The following is a 13,836-nucleotide window of genomic DNA, read 5'->3' on the forward strand; positions in this document are numbered from 1 at the left end:
TTTTCCAGTAGTCATGTATGGATGTGAGAGTTGGACTATAAAGAAAGCTGTGTGCTGAAGAACTGATGCTTCTGAACTGTGGTGTTGGAGAAGACTCGAGAGTCCCTTGGACTGCAAGGAGATCCAACCAGTCCATCCTAAAGGAAATCAGTCCTGAGTATCCATTGGAAAGACTGATGTTGAAGCTGAAACTCCAATGCTTTGGCCACCGATGCGAAGAGCTGACACATTTGAAAAGATCCTGATGCTGGGAAAGATTGAAGGTGGGAGGAGAAGGGGACGACAGAGGATGAGATGGTTGGATGGCACCACTGACTCAATGGACATGAGTCTAGGTAAACTCTGGAAGTTGGTGATGGATAGTGAGGCCTTGCGTGCTGCAGTTAATGGGGTCACAAAGAGGCAGACATGACTGAGTGACTGGGCTGACTGAACTGAAAAAGTACAAAACATCTTTGAAAGAAATTATAAAGACACAAATAAATCTAAAGCAATACATGTTCAAGGATTGAAAGACTTACTATCGTGTAGTTAGTAAATGTTCCCTAACTGATCTGAAGATTCAATACTATCTCCACAAAATCCCAACTGGGTTTTGTTGTTACTGTTTTGTAATTTTTTACCCCAGAAATTAACAAGCTGATCCTAAAATTCATGTGGAAATGACAGAGATCCAGCATTTCCCAATTTCAAAATTTACATGAAATGCCCAGAATAGGCAAATCTACAGGAAGAGAAATAAGATTAGTGACTGCTTAGGAATGAGGTAGACTGAGAGGATAAAAAGGTGATAGCTAAAGGGTACAAGGGTTCTTTCTGAGATGGTAAAATGCTCTAAAATTCCCTATGTTGATAGCTGCATTACTAAAACCACTGGATGATTCAGTTTTTTTTTTTTTTTTTTTTTTTATTTTTATTTTTTTTTATTTTTTTATTTTTTTAAATATTATTTTATTAGTTGGAGGCCAATCACTTTACAACATTTCAGTGGGTTTTGTCATACATTGACATGATTCAGTTTTTAAGCGAGTGAACTGCATATATGTAAATTTTACCTCAGTAAAGCTGTTACACAAATAAACTCATGGCTGCCGGGGGAATGGATAGTTAAGGACTTCAGGAAGGTCATGCATATACTGTTGTATTTAAAATGTATAACCAACAAAAACCTACTGTATAGCACGTGGAACTCTGCTCAATATAATGTTCCAGCCTGGATGGGAGGGAGTTTTGGAGGAGAATGGATACAGGTATATGTTGGCTGAGTCCCTTCACTATTCATCTGAAACTGTCACAACATTTTTAATTGGCTATACCCGAACACAAAATGGTTCTGGTGTTCAAAAAAAAATAAAAATAAAAAAATTTTAAATGAAGCTCTTTTCCTCTTGATATTTCCCCTGCCTTCCTGAAAATTCATAAAGCTAACAGGAAGGGCAAACAAGGTTAGGAGTTGGCACTAGGAAGAAAGATGAGTTGCAGTGGCCAGAAGCATAGCAGGGCCCTGAGCAAAGTCAGAAGCATAACCACACAAGGAAGCACCATAGAGTCAAAGTCCTACAGAGGTGAGGAGGGTGTTCACCCAACAGAGATATCCAGATGTGGGAGACAAAGAAGAAACTGTTCTATTGAGCAGACAAAAGATACATTATAATATAACTGCTGTGAACTAGATAATTTTCCTATAAAGGGCATTATGGGTCAATTAGCAAAACTCTAATGGGGCCTGAGAATTAAATGGTAGTAACACACTGATGTAAGAAATTCTGTAAAAGAATATTCTTGTTTGTATAAACACGATAGTCAAGGAAGACAGGGCATTATGGCAGCAATACTCTTAAACAGTTCAGGGGAGAAATTTATCTTACTACTGTGCTTGTAATTTTTCTGTAAGTTTCACTTTCTTTTTAAATTTAAGAATGAGAAAGAAAAAAAGATGAAAATTCAAGAGACAGTGACAAATATTAAAGATAAGCAAAGTAAACCAAACAAGTATAGTCAAGTCTCTGAAGAAAACAAAAGCAATGAAATAGAACAAACAGTAGATAGTATCCAAAATTCCTTGTGATACAAAAACATATAAAACTGCATACTGAAAGTGCCTATCACTTAACTGAGAAATCAACTCAGGATAACCAAGACTTATCCAGAAAAACTGCTTAATTTAAAGAAAAAAGTTTTTAAAAAGTAAAAAAAAAAAAAAAAGAAAGAAAAAGTCCTTTGAACAAAACACTTAAAGCCAGAAGAAAATCAGCAACATGTCTAAGTGGGACAAAGAAATGTCAGTCAAGATATAGTCAAGTAAATGGCTATCAAACATAATGGCTCTTGATAAACTAATATGGAAATGTAGCTCTCAAAAACATTATTCTCATAAGTCCCTCCTGAGGAATAAACTATATAATTAGCTTCAGATAGGTAAAACAGAATGGGCTCCCCTGGTGGCTCAGACAGAATCCACCTGCAGTGCGGGAGGCCTGGGCTCGATCCCTGGGCTGGGAAGAACACCTGGAGGAGGGCACGACAACCCACTCCATTATTGTTGCCTAGAGAATCCCCATGGAAGGAGGAGCCTGGTGGGCTAGAGTCCACAGGGTCAAAAAGAGACGGACATGACTGAGCGACAAAGCACAGCACAGGCAAGACAGATAAATGTAAGGACAGTGATGAATATCAAATATATACTTATAAAACTACGACTAAGAATTTAAAAAGGAGGAGGATAATATGTAATACATCAAGGCTGTATATTGTCACCCTGCTTATTTAACATATATGCAGAGGACATCATGTGAAATGATGAAGCACAAGCTGGAATCAAGATTGCTGGGAGAAATAGCAATAACCTCAGATACACAGATGACACCACCGTTATGTCAGAAAGCAAAGAGGAACTAAAGAGTCTTTTGATGAAAGTGAAAGAGGAAGGTGAAAAAGCTGGCTTAAAATTCAACACTCCAAAAATGAAGATCATGGCATACAGTCCCATCATTTCATAGCAAACAGATGGGGAAACCATGGAAACAGTGACAGACTTCTCTTGGGCTCCAAAATCACTGCAGATGGTGACTGCAGCCATGAAATTAAAAGATACTTGCTCCTTGGAAGAAAAGCTATGATCAACCTAGACAGTATATTAAAAAGCAGACACATTACTTTGCCAACAAAGGTCCGTCTAGTCAAAGCTATGGTTTTTCCAGTAGTCATGTATGGATGTGAGAGTTGGACCATAAAGAAGGCTGAGTGCCAAAGAATTGATGCTTTTGAACTGTGGTGTTGGAGAAGACTCTTGAGAGACCCTTGGACTCCAAGGAGTTCAAACCAGTCAATCCTAGAGAAATCAGCCCTGAATAGTCACTGGAAGGACTGATGTTGAAACTGAAACTCCAATACTTGGGCCACCTGATGCGAAGAGCTGGCTCATTAGAAAAGTTCAATGCTGGGAAAGATAGAAGGCAGGAGAAGGGGACGACAGAGGATGAGATGGTAGGATGGCATCACCAACTAAATGGACATGAGTTTCAGCAAGCTCCGGGAGATGGTAAAGGACAGGGAAGCCTGGCGTGCCGCAGTCCATTGGGTCGCAAAGAGTTGGACACGACTGAGCAGCTGGACAACAACAACAATATGTAATAACTACGTGACTCACAATGTAGCTAATCTCTTATATTTAGTTTTCTAGGACTGTCATAACAAAACACCAAAGTCTGAGTAGCCTTAACAACAAAAATTTACTTTCTCACAATTCTCAAGGCTAGAAATCCAAGTTCAAAGTGTCAGCAGGGTTGGGTTCTTCTGAACCCTCTCCCAAGCCTCTCTCCTTGGCTTGTAAATGACCCACTTTCCTCCCTGGGCCTTAACGTGGTAATCTGTGAGTGTCTGTATCCTAAGTTCCTTTGCTTATAAGCACAATATTAATATTGTATCAGGACCCACCCTAATGACTGCACTTAACTTTACCTCTTTAAAGACCCTATCTCCAAATATAGACACATTCTGATACTGGGAGTTGGAATTTAAACATATGAATTTTGGGGGAACCACAAGTCAGCCCATAATATACCTCAAAATTTAAAAATGGCAAGGAGAATAGACACAGCATATGCAAAACAAGCTTTTAAGTGCTTTCATTTATCAGTAGGATAGTGTTTGCACTGCTATTCTTAGACTGTTACTTGTGTAATTATGGGCTTTACTAATTCTATAACAATATGTGTACTTGCCAACAAGAACTCTCAAAGTGGAAGAAAAGAGATACAAATTTAACTAAGAGGAGGTCAAGACAAACTTTACATTTCCCATTCATAAAACCTAGAGATTCCTGGAGTAATGACTGACTCCAAGGCTGAAACTATAAAATGTTCAGGATGAGCCAGAAATATCGTCATAGAAAATAGTAGGGATGTTATGAAAGACTAAAGAGTCATGTCAAAAGGACTAAGGGACCAACTAGAAGGGATATGAATTGCCCACAGTTGGAGCAATCTGCATTTCTTAAAGAAAAACACAGTAACTACAATTGGTTGAAACACCTCAAATATACTTAAATCTCTAAGTTTATAATGACACTTTAAAAATAGTAACTGGACATCTCTGAACAATGAGGAATGACATTAGATTATATTATTTCCCCTAAGAGAACATTAGGCAGCTTTATTAAACAGAGTTGGCAGAGGAGAAAGTTGTTAGTATATTAACTAGATAAAAATCTGGTAGGAATTAACCATTTTATGACCAATGGGTAAGAATTATTTGAATATGGGAAATAAAATAAGATTCTGCTGAAGGCATTGCATTGAGAGAATAAAACTAGAACTTTGGAAAAACATACAGAACAGTTTTCTTTCCATTCATGGAAAGTGTAGCATTTTAAATATACTATAGCTATAAAATAATATGCCTGGTATTTTAAAGCAAATATACCTTAACAAATATGACCAAATGAGTGTTGTATTTTGTAAGAGTCCTTTCAGAACTATTTACACATATATTCCAATACTCAAAATATTCCCTATATCTAGGGTTTTAAAAATATTTGCAGAATCTAAAGGGTTTTTAAAAGACCTTTATTAACAGGTGCTTGCAATTTGTTGACATTTTTGGAAAAAAAATCACACCGTAAACTTTTATTACAAATTGAAAATGAGGTTCTTAAAAATCTCAACTTGAACAGATATGAAACAAAAAGGTGTATTTATTTATTTATTTATTTATTATTATTATTTTTTATTTTTTTAATTTTTATTTTTTTTTTAATTTTTCAGTGGGTTTTGTCATACATTGATATGAATCAGCCATAGAGTTACACGAATTCCCCATCCCGGTCTCCCATCCCACCTCCCTCTCCACCCGATTCCTCTGGATCTTCCAGCCCAACAGGCCCGAGCACTTGACTCATGCCTCCCACCTGGGCTGGTGGTCTGTTTCACCACAGATAATATACATGCTGTTCTTTCGAAACATCCCACCCTCCCCTTCTCCCACAGAGTTCAAAAGTCTGTTCTGTACTTCTGCGTCTCTTCTTCTGCCCTGCATATAGGGCCATCGTTACCATCTTTCTAAATTCCGTATATATGTGTTAGTATACTGTAATGTTCTTTATCTTTCTGGCTCACCTCACTCTGTATAATGGGCTCCAGTTTCATCCATCTCATTAGAACTGATTCAAATGAATTCTCAAAAAGGTGTATTTAAAAAACATACTTTAAAAAAACAAACAACAACAACAACAACCAAAAAAAACAAACATGTTTGCCATCACTGAAGAGTCTTTAGGTAAAGATAATAAAAACTCGAGCCTGCTCAGGGAATGTAGTGCAAGTAACAGTTTACTATCTGGTTAAGGGGTAAAAGATGGCAACCCACTCCAGTATTCTTGCCTGGAAAATCCCATAGACAGAGGAGACAGGTGAGTTACAGTCCATGGGGTCATAAGGGAGTTATACACAACTTAGCCAACTAAACAACAACAAACAAGGGGTGGAAAGCAAGTACTTGAGGTCTGAACCACTCTCCTTTTCTTGTTGCTGAAATGTTGTACTCATTTCTTCTTGTGATGAGATTCTTGCTTCTGTGCACAGTTCTTGAAGATGTAAGGTGACCAGGGCCACTGCTGCTGGTGGTACTGCTGGGTTGTGCCGGGGCCTGGATGCTCATGGTTGCAATGACTGGGGCCAGCTGAGGCAGCTGAAGTTCTTGGGGAGATGATGATGATGTGACTCAGGGCTTTCTGGAGTTGGCTTTGCACTCCCACTACCAACTGAATTCTACAGCATTTTAAATTATATTTTTGAAGGCAAACTGTCATCCTCAAGGGATTGATTTAATTTTGGGAAAAAGAATGAAATGAAAGACCTGAGGCCATCATAAAACCATCTTTCATCAAAAATGCAGTTTATCTCTAAAGTAATGAGAACTGTTTCCTTGTGTCACTTAAAAACTGACCCTGCAGGCAATTTCAAAAAAGAAATGCAATTAACTTGTAAAATGGTAGCATATTTTGCATATGTATATATCTTTCAAAAGAAACTGGCTAAAAAGGAAAATCATTTAAAATATTATAGTTTAAAAATAGTTTCTCTATTTTACATAGCGAATTTATATAACCATACTTCATAGGCACATTAAGTACCTATTACTCAGAGGTTTTTATTTCTATAAAAATTTAATTTGCAAATGTATTGGACATAAATATATGTATAAGACAGCAAAAGAAAATAAGCATGAGACCAGAAAAAAAAAGAAAAAAAAAAAAAAACTTCATATAAACAGTTCCTCAAAAGGAAAAAATGATGGAAATGGAATAGAGAGTTATTACAGTAGATTCCTCTGACTCCTTGTGGATTCTAAGGAACTACATAGCTGGCAATAGAAGAAGAAAAACTGATCTTTAGGGTTGAGCAGGTATTTCTGCCATGGGCAAGGTATGGTTAATGCAGATGCACAATCATACTATAAGGGAGAAAGGAGTCCAGAGAGCAGAGAAAAATCTTATGTTTAAATTTTTCTTGTCTTATCTTCAAATGTGAATTTTTAATTCATCATTTTGCATACTAGATTTCAAGGTTGCACCCATACAACTCTTTGGTTCTTGATCCCCCCATCTTTTCTACCTCTCTTCTAACGCTGCAATCAATCTATATCCAAGTTCATTTATATCTCTTTCATGTCCATGTTCATTTTTCTTTCTGCTAATAAGCAAGAGTGGATTTCTTTTTTACCTGAGATATATTTTTCAATTCCAAAATTTCCATTGATATTTGTATGTTGCAGTTGATAATTTCCACCTATTGATTCATTACAAGCACTTTTTTTTCACCCTATTAGTTACAAAAAGTCCCTAAAAGTCCTCATGTGATAATTAAATTCTAGGTTATCCTGGAGTTGGTATGTGCTAATTTTCTCTTCCCTTGAAAATAAGCCGTATTTTCCTGACTTTTCATAGGATGAATAATTTGTGATGATATGCTGGACATTTTGGATATTATCCTGTGGAGACTATATTTTGAAATATCCTGATGCTTTTGTTTCAGGGATCATTTTTTCTTTTAGATATGATTACAGACTGTCATTTTTTTCTATGTGTGGCATCTCAGATGTCAGTTCATTTCTTGAACTGCTATTTACAATCTAGTATCCATTTATCATGATCATACACGGTCTCATGGGTCAGCCACACACTTCAACTGTTTTCTTTCAGTTGTTGTTGTTAACACAGAATTCATTTTATGACTGCCTCTTTTCTAAGGGCCTATTATTCATCCTGTATTGCTGGTTGCCCCAATGCTTGTTACCTTATTTTTTCTAGCCAGGAAGTTTGTGTATCAAGATAAAAAATGAGGAACTCAGCCCATGCTGACTACCTGGTTCCATGTTTTGACTCTCCTCTATAACTTGCCTGCTTTATATTCAGTCTCCAAGGCTCTGATGTCTTCTGCATTATATCCAGACTTTGTATATGGTTATATGTGGGAACATCAGTTTCTTAGGAACTTTCTCTTCCATACAAGTACTGAAAAATCTCCAAAGTGACTTTTAATTCTGATGGTTGTCTTACACATTTTCCTCTATCAGTTAGATCTTCATCTTAATATAATAAACTGTTAAAAATCATGATGCTACCATTTTCTTGAATGGAAGACAGAACACAAAACTAAATACTGAAATATACAGCAAATGAAGATTAACTGTTTTTCACATGTTTATTTCATAATTAGGAAATCTCCAGTAATGATTATAAAATATCTAAACTTTGTAAACATCTGTTTTGCAAGTTTATGTCAAAATGCCATCTTATATTATAGATGACTCCACAACCTTGCAATCAATTGAAAAACCACAATCAAATGGAGCTCCAAAATCAACCTAACTCAAGAGTGAAAAGTGAAAGTTGCTTAGTTGTCTCTGACTCTTATAATTCTCCAGGCCAAAATACTGCAGTGGGTAGCCTTTTCCTTCTCCAGGGTATCTTCCCAACCCAGGGATTGAACCCAGGTCTCCCAAATTGCAGGCAGATTCTTTGCCAGGGAAGGACAAGAATACTAGAGTCTGCAGCCTATCCCCTCTCCAGAGGATCTTCCCGACCCAAGAACTGAACTGGGTCTCCTGCACTGCAGGCAGATTCTTTACCAGATGAGATACAACTTTACTAAACTAGAGAAAGTTACAGTGAGAAATTCTGTATTCCATTAATTACTCACAAACTTAATGATTTATTTAATTAATCAGTGATATCCTACCTCATTTACTGTTTACCAAAGATAACCAGGTACAAAATATTCACTGACAAGTTACAGTGCTTAAAATCAGGCATTCCAAATAAAGAAAACTACCTAGCACTCTAATGATCTACAGATGAAAATCACTTGAGACAGGTTTCATGGTATAGATGATGTGAAGACATTATTTGTGGATAGAACTAACTTATTTATTTCAAAACCCAGATGTTGACACGCTATCTACATTAAGCTCCAAATCACAGACAATATGGTCTGACCATTATAATGCTTTCTCTGGTGTCTCTTTTCTGCAGACATTTTGAGGCAAAAAATACAAACATTGTGTTATTATATAACAACTAATGATATAAGCTTCATTTTTAATTTAAACCAAATGACAACTAACACACCCTACCAAAATCTGATTGATTATACTCTTTGCAGCCGAAGGTGGAGAAGCGCTATACAGTCAGCAAAAACAAGACTGGGAGCTGACTGTGGCTCAGATCATGAACTCCTTACTGCACATTGCAGACTTAAATTGAAGAAAGTACAGAAAACCACAAGACCATACAGTTCATGATCTAAATCAAATCCCTTATGATTATATAGTGGAAATGATGAACAGATTCAAGGGATTTGATCTGATAGAGTGCCTGAAGAACTATGGACTGAGGTTCGTGCCATTGTAAAGGAGGCAGTGATCAAAATCATCTGCAAGGAAAAGAAAGGAAAAATGGTTGTCCGAGGAGGGCTTACACATAGCTGAGCAAGGAAGAGAAGCAAAAAGCAAAGGAAAAAAGGAAAGTGAAACAGTGAAAAAGCTGGCTTAAAACTCAATATTCAGAAAACTAAGACTATGGCATCTGGTCCCATCACTTGATAGCAAATATATGGGAAACAATGGAAACAACGACTGGCTTTATTTTCCTGGGCTCCAAAGTAACTGCAGACGGTGACTGCAGCTATGAAATTAAAAGATGCTTGCTCATTGGAAGAAAAGCTATGACCAACCTAGACAGCATGTATACTATCTATGGTGAAACGGACCACCAGCCCAGGTGGGATGCATGAATCAGGTGCTCTTGCCTGGTGCACTGGGAGGACCCTGAGGAGTCGGGTGGGGAGGGAGGTGGGAGGGGGGATCGGGATGGGGAATACGTGTAACTATATGGCTGATTCATGTCAATGTATGACAAAACCCACTGAAATGTTGTAAAGTGATTGGCCTCCAACTAATAAAATAATATTTAAAAAAAAAAAAAAAAAAAAAAAAAGCAGAGACATTACTTTGCCAACAAAGGTCGGTCTAGACAAAGCTATGGTTTTTCCACTCGTCATGCATGGATGTTGACAATTGGACCATAACGAAGGCTAAGCACCAAAGAATTGATGCTTTTGAACTGTGGTGCTGGAGGAGACTCTTAAGAGTCCCTTGGTCAGCCAGGAGATCAAATCAGTCAATCCTAAAGGAAATCAGTCCTGAATATTCTGAAGCTAAAGCTCTAATACTCTGGCCACCTGATGTCTAGAAATGACTCCTTAGAAAAGACCCTGATGCTGGGAAAGACTGAAGGCAGGAGAAGAAGGGGATGATAGAGGATGAGATGGTTAGATGTCATTACTGACTTGATGGACATGAGTTTGAGCAAGCTCTGGCAGTTGGTGATGGATAGGGAAGTCTGGCATGCTGCAGTAAATGGGGTCACAAAGAGTCGGACACAACTGAGAGACTGAACTGACTAACTGACATACCTTAAAATTTTCACTACAACCCGCTACCCCTTCTCTCACAGGAAGTGACTTTCCCTCCTACTTACCAAGGAAACTGAGACTATACTGTGTGAGCCACCTCAGCTTTGTCCCCTGTCATAACACAATCTGATCTTCATTTGCATCCTCTGCACCCTTCCTTAATTTTCTAAATTTCCAGAAATAAAGTATCAATATCAAAATTTTTTTCAGGTGCCTGTCCTGATGGTACTGTACTTTTTAAATTCACAAGATGAGGAAGTGCACACACCCATGAACTTAACAGTCAATCTCCATTAATAATAAAGAAACCCATAGGCTAAGCCTACAGACTGGGAACTTTCAAAACTTGAAATTTTTTTCATGAAATGCCCAAGAGACATTTTCTTTCTCTTTTTCTTAATGTATTACTTTAATTCTGGGACTTTTTTGGGGGGGGGCAGGGGGTGCATGCCACACAGTATGTAGGATCTTAATTCCCTGACCAGGGATTGAACCTGTGCCCCCTGCAAGTGGAAGCATAGGGTCTTAACCACTGGACCACCAGGGAATATCCTGAGAAGCATTCTCTTTTAAAGGTTCTGACTCTTATGCAGATGATGACATATACTCTATTGTCTATGCTAAAGTTCAAGGAATATATTCTTTATCACATGAGTACTTGCATATAGAACAAGGTAACAAAGAGTTACTACTTATTTTCACCGTTGGTTTAAAATAATGTGATAAGAAAGGGCTGCTGTGACAGACTGCTTAGTTTGTAAAGTAGTTCAGAACAATATTTGCTCCTTTCTGAAAGAGAGAGTTAATACCTGCTGATGTTTAATCCTTTTTTTTCCCCTTTGCTGCTAATAAGCTCCCACCAATTCTGAAGTTTCCCTATAGCAATCACACTGGATTTACGGCTTTCTTAGCTGTATTTTCTTGATTTTCTACTTTACTTATATTTCACTAGTTTGTCACCCAACTTAATATCATTCTGTTAGTGCCTGAAGAAATCAACTTCAAATATTTATATGTAATAAGGAAAAGAAGTATGAAAGGAAGGCATGTTGCATATTAACTAAAAAATTTGAATTATAGAGACATTTCCATGCACACTCAACACATGGTATAACTAGGACTCAAATTCAACAAAAGTACTCATGGAATAAAAAGTGGCTGTAACAAGCACAAATTCATTTCTATAGATAGCAAAACAAAATGGACAAAAGATGGCAGCCAGTACTGTCACCTTGACATAAAAATGACAGCACTACTGTCATTCAATACTATTATGGTTATTAAAATCACTGGGAACAGAAATATCTTTTCATAAGGGTAAATTCAAATTATCACTTACATGTCCAATATGGAACATAAAATTTTAAACAGAAATATTAATGCAAAAATGCAAAGGCATAAGGAGAAATATTTTTAATGTTTAGTACTCCCTTTCTCATAACACAATCTTCACACTGATTATTTAGACACTAAGTTTAAAAAAGGAAAAACAATTCTTCCATGAAAGATCTTCAGAATTATAAATGTGTTGAATTACACTGTAGTATTCTCTCTCAACTCCATACAGTTTGGGATATCACAATTCCAAATGTGACTTACACAAAACTCATATATTTCCCCAGCCAGGTGTACTGCCCATTAAGAATGAATTCATATATGTGAATGCAATATCTTGCTTAAATAAATCTTTGTTTTTAAAGTCAAAAAAACAAGAAAATATGGTAAATCACACTAAATAATTAGTCTTGCAAAATTATAATATGCACTACTCTGCCCACTTCCGTGCAACAGCAAAGAACAAGCAAAAAAATAGAAGCTAACACTCAATAGTTTCAGCTACATTTAATATTTTATATCATTGTCCTTCAAAATCATTAACTATTCTATTTGGGTTATCTCTAATATTTGTTCATAATATAATTCATATATCTTATAATTTGAGATTTTAAATATCATGTTAAGCAATATGGTTTTACAAACTTTATTATTTAAGAATTATGTCAACAAAAGCTATGGCTTCATCATTAGAAAACATTCTAAAGAATAAAAAAAAGTTCAGGAAGGGAAGGGGAAAACAGTTAAAAAGAGAAAACAACACCTTTGAAACAAAATGAAACAAACTAATGACTCAGCTCCAAAATACACAGATGACTTTTAAACCACATTGAAGAAAACCTATCATTATATACTAAATTGTGTATAGTCACATTTCACACCTATAACTTTCCATAGAATTTATAATAAGATGATCTACCTACCTTATATCCAGGTCCTAACTGATGAATTGCAAATATCTGTGCAGGGTTGAGGGCTTCACTGAACACATACACGGCACCAAGTTGACCACAGAATACCCTATTTGCATCAGCAGTTTCTGAAGATCCGAGAAAGCACTTGTCATAGCTCTATTTTTAAAAAGTCATAAAAAAATCCAATGTTTTATTTTGCAATGACAAAATATTTAAGGATATTTGCCTTCATGGTCAGTAATACCATAAAGCATAATAATAATAACAGAAGAAACCAACAATTAAGACTCGATGGATTATTTAAATAATAAAAAAAAAAAGACTAAAGATGTTTTGGGGAAAGTTAATCAGTCAAATGTTTCATATTTATGGGCAAACAAACAATGACTATTCTATAATCACTTGACCAACTTTCCAAATTCTACAGTTAAAAGCAAAAGAGCTTAAAACTATTTGTTTACAAAAGTATAACTTATTTTTACACTATAATGATTTGTAATTATCCATAGATAGTTACCTGAATCAAAAGAATGACTCTTTCAAATTTAACTGTAAACACACTGGACCAAAATTTTTTAATTCTACCTCATTTCTCCATTATGGATATATTTCTTTATTTCTCTACACTAAGTTAAAGACACAAAGAAAAATCACTTTCTTCTTTTAGATGAATTGGTATAATGCAGAATCAAATAAACAATAATTACCAAAATCTGCTGACAAAAGCAGATGGTATTATGCAATGCTCTCCATCTGGGGAGTTTAGCACCTAAGAAACCACATTTAACAAGATCCTTCCCACCTCTAATTCTTACATCTCACCTAACACGTGGCCCCATCTATCCAGACCAGCAAAACTAGTCACTATTCACTACCAATCCTCACAGGTTATTCTACAAGCAAGACATTATATATCTATGGCATCCCTTTGATGCCTCAATAAAATAACCAAAAAATTGTGAATAAGGTCCCAAGGAGAAACTCCTCATAGAATACCTAATCATTAAGTAAAAGTACAGGAACTGTAGAACGGACTACATAATGTATGTGTGCATGTGTGTGTGTGTGTTATTCTCCAGGCCTCTCCATTTCTTGGAGTATTATTGCAAATAATT

General features: G+C 36.3%; 1 protein-coding gene across 7 annotated transcripts in view; it reads right to left on the bottom strand.

Annotated features, from left to right (window-relative positions):
- NBEA (neurobeachin) overlaps positions 1–13,836 on the bottom strand; it is a 652,386-nt gene that overhangs the window by 518,856 nt on the left and 119,694 nt on the right. For all 7 annotated transcript variants that reach the window (XM_065901711.1, XM_065901709.1, XM_065901706.1 and 4 more), the window contains exon 8: positions 12,731–12,877. In XM_065901711.1, coding sequence (XP_065757783.1) covers positions 12,731–12,877 — 147 coding nt within the window. The remainder of the gene's footprint in view (positions 1–12,730; positions 12,878–13,836) is intronic.

The sequence above is a fragment of the Muntiacus reevesi genome, chromosome 11, assembly GCF_963930625.1.
Source record: "Muntiacus reevesi chromosome 11, mMunRee1.1, whole genome shotgun sequence".
NCBI classification, from domain to species: domain Eukaryota; kingdom Metazoa; phylum Chordata; class Mammalia; order Artiodactyla; family Cervidae; genus Muntiacus; species Muntiacus reevesi.